Source organism: Oryx dammah, unplaced genomic scaffold (genome assembly GCF_014754425.2).
Source record: "Oryx dammah isolate SB20612 unplaced genomic scaffold, SCBI_Odam_1.1 HiC_scaffold_2, whole genome shotgun sequence".
Lineage (NCBI taxonomy): Eukaryota > Metazoa > Chordata > Mammalia > Artiodactyla > Bovidae > Oryx > Oryx dammah.
In genome coordinates this window covers 168,090,905-168,098,448 of record NW_024070186.1, presented here as the reverse complement: position 1 = coordinate 168,098,448, position 7,544 = coordinate 168,090,905, and the positions used below count along the sequence as shown (strand labels likewise).

General features: G+C 42.7%; 1 protein-coding gene across 1 annotated transcript in view; it reads right to left on the bottom strand.

Moving 5' to 3' along the window:
- Positions 1–7,544, bottom strand: part of SNX29 (sorting nexin 29) — a 595,061-nt gene that overhangs the window by 298,082 nt on the left and 289,435 nt on the right. Inside the window, exon 15 of the mRNA XM_040230635.1 lies at positions 2,221–2,327. Within this exon, the coding sequence (XP_040086569.1) occupies positions 2,221–2,327 (107 nt within the window). The remainder of the gene's footprint in view (positions 1–2,220; positions 2,328–7,544) is intronic.

Genomic DNA, 7,544 nt, shown 5'->3' with positions numbered 1-7,544 from the left:
GCTCTTACACGATGTTTGATACTAGTATTCCTTCCTGCCAGATTAACCTACACCTGCCAGGACTCTCTTCCACCCTGATTCCAAAAGTTGACCGTCACAGGGTGTCAGGAACTGTTTTTGCACACTCCTTCCAGCCCGGGGCCCCTGAGTCTCATCAGCCACTATGTATGCTCTGGGTTCTGAGCTTTCGGTGCAGCTGTGTGCAGGTGGGTGGAACGGTTTTAATGCTTTGAAAGGCACCTACAAAAAGAAGGTTCGGGAACTCCCATTTCACTGGGATGAATCAGAGGAGAGTCATTCAACTGTTGGGGTGTTTTAAATAGTCATATTACTTCAAACGAAATGTTTTTGCTTCCTTTGCCCTTTTGAAATGGAAAGAGCAGACAAAAGAAATTTCTGAGCATCATCATTTCATTACTCCTTTCATTACTCCAACCAACGTGTGTTTACAACTCTTCCTTGGTAAAAACCGACCCATTAATAAAATGACAGACGAGGATCACGAAGAATGGGCTTGATTAAGGCCAACAGAGAGGGTTTGGCAGAAGTCATGATAAAATGCAGCTCGAAGGCTATTCACAAATGAAACATGGCTGACAGCACCCCACTTTGCAAACAAAAACAATGAAAAATCAATGCAGGGTGGTGAATGCCATGGGAGGTCCATCTCCACCCCAACCTCACCTCTCATCGAGTTCACAGATCAGAGACACTGACTCCTCTTCTCCCAGGGGTAACAAAGACATGGAGAAGATTTAAGGCTGGCACGACAAATCTACCCCGACTGCCATTCCCTCTGATGTAGGAGTTTAACACCGATCTCTCTCGCAGGCAACAAGAGCAATGATGTCACGGGGTGGGACATCAACTTCACATCAGACACCTAGATCTTTCCTGCCCGTCAATGCTGGAACACAGTGAGGTTGTCAGACCCTCTCATAGTCACAGTGGGTGGGGACAGGGCACCCAATAAACACTGAATCAACCAGCCAACCAACCAAGTAGTCAGCCCATGAATGGACCATAGTGCTTCCTCAGTGGGTCAGGCAGTTACTTCCTCCTGACCGCCTGTCAAGCTTGAGCTTCCGATGAGCATGTCAGCCCCCTAGATCACCACCCCAGGCCCAGAGTCCAAAGGAATCCAGGGACACGAGCACTGGTCTCTATGCTTGCTGGGTCTGTCAACATCCGTACAAGTGGACACCTTGTCTTGGTTTCCCTGAAGGGACAGAAGCTCCCAAGCCCTTTCCCTCTGGCCAGAACCCTTCACCCTTCCTAGCTCAGTGGCTCTTCATTCATTCAGCAGCCACAGATGTCCCTGTCCCAGGAGAATTTCAAATACTTTCATTCTAGGACTATTCAGCTAAAGTCACCACTTGGCAACAAATTGTCAGTAAGAATACAGAGATCAAAGAGAGCCTCTGCCACCCAGAGACTCAGAGTCCACCAGCTCCTGAGGGTAAGGGGCTCGTTCCTCTCTCCACCTGGGCTTTCTGCCACCCCACAGAATAAGGGTCCACAGATGGGCATGGTGGTGGCAAAGACACTCCAGGTGTTAGGGGAACCACTAACCGAAACCACCCACCCTGGCCAGGCACCATAGTAACTCACCTGCATGAGTTATCTTAAACAGGAGGTCCTGGGAAGAAACATGGAACTAACAAGCTACCACCAGCCAGAAGAATTCAGGAAAGGTACAAAGGAAAGAGAAGACACCAGCCCACAAGTCTCACCAACCTCCCAGAAGGCTTCCCACTGGAATCCTTCTTGGCTAAGTATGCACACGCCACCAGGAAGGTCCCAGAGTTAGAGAGACTGGCCAGAGACGACCCAGAAACGAACCGCATCGTGGGATTCTAGCAGTCCACTGCATCCATATTACCCCATTTCTCAGCACAAAGTTGGATATGATACTCTCTCTGTTTTAAATATTCTCCAAATCCAAGGGTACAATTGTTTTCTTATTCTTCACATGATATATGTTTTCTCTCTTACCACAGGTTTCTCATTAAATGATACCTTTCAGAGAACCACGTCTTAGGGTTCTATACCAATTACAATGTGGTTTTACCATTTTACATTTTGTTTGTTGGTGGGGGAGGTGGTGGGGCAGTGTCCACTGGTTGTTTTGCTAACATCTGTCTAACACACTAGGGCCGTGTCTGAAAAGTCCTCTAGACAACCAATGTTGGAGATACACATTGACGCCATCAGCCTTACCTCGATGAGCTTTCTTTCATATGAGCTTGCGAGTTCCTCGGCAACTTCTCCAGGTTTCTGCTCAGGGACTGTAACTTCTCCATCAACATTCCAAAGATTTGGGACAACTTTTGGGAAAAGAAAGACTTCTGTAAGTAACTTAATCAACTGTAATTCCCTCAATAAAATTTTTTTTGTGTAGAATTTTTTTCTTCTTTTCCAAATGGCTTTTCTGGAAAGAAAGCTCTTGCTAAAGAAGAAAAAAAAAAATCACAATTACTAACTACTTCCACATTGCATCATTTTCACACAAGTACAATAAAGTGAATGATAAGCTGTATTTAAAAATGGAATAACTGTCCTCGAGATAGACACACAGAAGTCTAGGGAACGATCCTGTCGCTACTTTCCATTTCAGGGAAAACAGATGATGCTTTGGCAAGATATAAGAGCCTATATGCGCATCTTCTATGTTGGTTAATTTTCTTTTTCTTCAATAAAAAAGTTTTTCAGGGAGGTAGTACCTCCTACAGCATGAAGGGAAATGGCAGTAGGGCCGCTCAGGTAGCATCTAGAATCAAGGGAGCTTCTGGCAAACTCCAAAGCCAGTGCACAATGATAATGCAAAAACATCTCCACGAGACACTGGCTCTCAGATCAGCACAAGAATTAGCACAGCACTGTAAGAAACCTTCACACTGTCCTCCATCATGCCTGCAACAATTTACACCCCCACCAATGGTGCAGGAGGGCTCCCATGTTCCCACACCATCTTCAGCATTCACAATTTGTAGACTTATTAACGGCCATTTTGACTGCTGTGAGGTGATGACTCATTGTAGTTTTGATTTGTATTTCTGTGATAATTAGTGATATTGAGCTTCTTTTCATGTGCCTGTTGACCATCTGTACGTCTTCTTTGGAGAACTATCTGTTTAGGTCTTCAGCTCATTTTTGATTGGGTTGGTTTTTTTTTTTTTTTTTTTTTTAATATTAAGCTGTATGAGCTAAAAATAGAGTTACCATAGGATCCTACAATTCTAGACCCTGGGCATCTACCCAGAGGAAACTTTTAATTTGAAAGGATCCATGCATCCCAGTTGACAGCAGCATGATTTACAACACCCAGGACATGGAAGAAACCTAAATGTCCATTGGCAGATGAATGGTAAAGAAGACAGGGTACATATACAAATTAAATACTATTCAGCCATAAAAAGGCCTGAAATAATGCCATTGGCAGCAACACGTATGGACCCAGAGACTGTCATACTAAGTTCAGTAAGTCACACAGAGAAAGACAAATGTCATAGGGTATCATTCATATGTGAAATCTAAAAACTGAGGCACATGAACTTCTTAGCAAAACAAAACTAGATTGACAAAGGAAAACACTTATGATTACCAAAGGTGGTAGTTCAGTGGTGGGTATATGAGGAGTTTGGGATTAACATATATATATGACTGTATATAAGACAGGTAAACAACAAGGGCCTACCGTATAATACAAGGAGCTATACTTGCTATCTTAAAATGACCTATAATGGAAAAGAATCTGAAAAGAAAGATATATATGTACAACTGAATTACTCTGCTATATCCTCAAAGCTAACACAACATTGTAAATCAACTAGACTTCAATAAAAAAATCTGCACAGTAGATGCCCATGGAAATTGCTTCTACAATAGAAACTGATAAAATACAATAGAAGTAGATAAAACCTGGAAAAGAGCCAGATAATTCGAAGATAAGTAGGAGAACAAGAATAGGAAAAATGGCCACATGAGCAGTTAAGAAGATCCAGTGGTGTGATTTAAGACTGGAGACTAGCACCAGGTCTGAAAATAAACATCAGGGATGCAGACGCCTGTGTCCTGAGATGAAAATCCTGGATGCTCCAATCAAGTGTGATGAGACGGCAATGAGGCAAAACAGGAAGCTACACCTAGTCCTCCAGCCACTGGGATGTGGGAAGCACGGATGCTGGTCAGGCACTCAGGAAGAAGTCAACACTGGGAAAGACTGAGCAAAATGGGAGTGGCTTCTGGGCCTGAACTGATCAGTGGCTCCGCCTTTAGCCCTTCATGGAGGCTCCATCAGGCTACAGCTGATCCGGGCATCTGAGTGACCATACAGAACATGCTGGAATAAAACCGTAAGGGATTTCACATGAGGAAGATCCATAAGCCTCTTATCCTTATCCATCAGAGGGCAGACAGAACGAAAACCACAATCACTGAAAACTAATAAAACTGATCACATGGATCACAGCCTCATCTAATTCAATGAAACTATGAGCCATGCTGTGTAGGGCCACCCAAGACGGATGGGTCATGGTGGAGAGTTCTGACAAAACACAGTCTACTAGAGAAGGGGATGGCAAACCACTTCAGGATTCTTGCCTTGAGAACCCCACGAACAGTATGAAAAGGCAAAAAGATACAACAATGAAGGATGAACTCCCCAGGTCAACAGGTGCCAGATATGCTACTGGAGAAGAGTGGAGAAATAACTCCAGAAAGAATGAAGAGACGTCGCCAAAGCAAAAACAACACCCAGCTGTGGATGTGACTGGTGATGGAAGTAAAATCCAATTCTATAAAGAACAATATTGCATAGGAACCTGGAATGTTAGGTCCATGAGTCAAGGCAAACTAGATGTGGTCAAACAGCAGATGGCAAGACTGAACATCGACATTTTAGGAACCAGTGAACTAAAATGGACCAGAATGGGTGAATTTAATTCAGATGACCATTATATCTACCACTGTGGGCAAGAATTCCATAGAAGAAATGGAATAGCTCTCATAATCAACAAAAGAGTCTGAAATGCAGTACTTGGGTACCATCTCAAAAATGACAGAATGATCTCTACTTGTTTCCAAAACAAACCATTCAATATCACAGTAATCCAAGTCTATGCCCCAATCACTAATGCTGAAGAAGTTGAAGGTGAACGGTTCTATGAGGACCTACAAGACCTTCTAGAACTAATACCAAAAAAAATGTCCTTTTCATCATAGAGGACTGGAATGCAAAAGTAGAAAGTCAAAAGATATCTAGAGTAACAGGCAAGTATGAAACTGGAGTACAAAATGAAGCAGGGCAAAAGCTAACAGACTTTTGCCAAGAGAATACACTGATCATAGCAAACACCCTCTTCCAACAACACAAGAGAAAACTCAAAACATGGACATCACCAGATGGTCAACACCAAAATCAGACTGATTATATTCTTTGCAGCCAAAGATAGAGAAACTTGATACAGTCAGCAAAAACAAGACCTGGAGTGGACTGTGGCTCAGATCATGAACTCCTTATTGCCAAATTCAGACTTAAACTGAAGAAAGTAAGGAAAACCACTAGACCATTCAGGTATGACCTAAATCAAATCCCCTATGATTATACAGTGGAAGTGACAAATGGATTCAAGAGATTAGATCTGACAGACAGAGTGCCTAAAGAACTATGGACGGAGGTTCATGACATTGTACAGGAAGCAGTGATCAAGACTATCCCCAAGAAAAAGAAATGCAAAAAAGCAAAATGGTTTCCTGAGGAGGGCTTACAAATGGCTGAGAAAGGAAGAGAAGCAAAATGCAAAGGAGAAAAGGAAAGATATACCTATGTGAATGCAGAGTTCCAAAGAATAGCAAGGAGAGATAAGACAGCATTCCTAAGTGATCAATGCAAACAAATCAAGGAAAACAATAGAATGGGAAAGACTATAGATCTCTTTCAGAAAATTAGAGATACCAAGGGAACAATTTCATGCAGAGATAGGCACAATAAAGGACAGAAATCGTATGGACCTAACAGAAGCAGAAGATATTAAGAAGAGGTGGCAAGAATACACAGAAGAACTGCACAAAAAAGATCTTCATGACCTAGATAACCATGATGGAGTGATCACTCAGCTAGACTCAGACATCCTGGAATGCGAAGTCAACTGGGCCTTAGGAAGCATCACTATGAACAAATCCAGGGGAGGTGATGGAATTCCAGTTGAGCTCTTTCAAATCCTAAAAGATGATGCTGTGAAAGTGCTGCACTCAAAATGCCAGCAAATTTGGAAAACTCAGTCATGGCCACAGGACTGGAAAAGGTCAGTTTTCATTCCAATCCCAAAGAAAGGCAATGCCAAAGAATGCTCTAAATACCGCACAATTGCACTCATCTCACACACTAGTAAAGTAATGCTCAAAATTCTCCAAGCCAGGCTTCAGCAATACATGAACCATGAACTTCCTGATGTTCAAGCTGGTTTTAGAAAAGGCAGAGGAACCAGAGAGCAAACTGCTAACATCCGCTGGATCATCGAAAAAGCAAGAGAGTTCCAGAAAAACATCTATTTCTGCTTTATTAACTATGCCAAAGCTTTTGACTGTGTGGATCGCAACAAACTGTGGAAAATTCTGAAAGAGACAGAAATACCAGACCACCTGACCTGCCTTCTGAAAAATCTATATGCAGGTCAGGAAGCAACAGTTAGAACTGGACATGGAACAACGGACTGGTTCCAAATTAGGAAAGGAGTACGTCAAGGTTGTATATTGTCACCCTGCTTATTTAACTTATATGCAGAGTACATCATGTGAAATGCTGGGCTGGATGAAGCACAAGCTGGAATCAAGACATTTGCTGGGAGAAATATCAATAACCTCAGATATGCAGATGACACCACCCTTGTGGCAGAAAGTGAAGAGGAACTAAAGAGCCCTTTAGATGAAAGTGGAAGAGGAGACTGAAAAAGCTGGCTTAAAGCTCAACATTCAAAAAAGGAAGATCATGGCATCTGGTCCCATCACTTCATGGCAAGTAGGTAGGGAAACAGGGGAAACAGTGAGAGACTTTATTTTGAGGGGCTCCAAAATCACTACAGATGGTGACTGCAGCCATGAAGTTAAAGGATGCTTGTTCCTTGGAAGAAAAGCTATGATAAAACTAGAGAGTGTATTAAAAAGCACAGACATTATTTTGCCGCCCAAGGTCCATCTAGTCAAAGCTATGGTTTCTCCAGTAGTCAAGTATGGATGTGAGGGTCAAACCATAAACAAAGCTGAGCGCTGAAGAATTAATGGTTTTGAACGGTGGTGTTGGAAAAGACTCTTGAGAGTCCCTTGGACTGCAAGGAGATCAGTCAGTCAATTCTAAAGGAAATCAGTCCTGAATATTCTTTGGAAGAACTGATGCTGAAGCTCCAATACTTTGGCCACCTGATGCAAAGAGTCGATGTATTGGAAAAGACCTTGATGCTGGGAAAGACTAAAGGCAGGAGGAGAAGGGGGCAGCAGAGGATGAGATGGCATCACCGACTCAATGGATTTGAATTTGAGCAAATTCT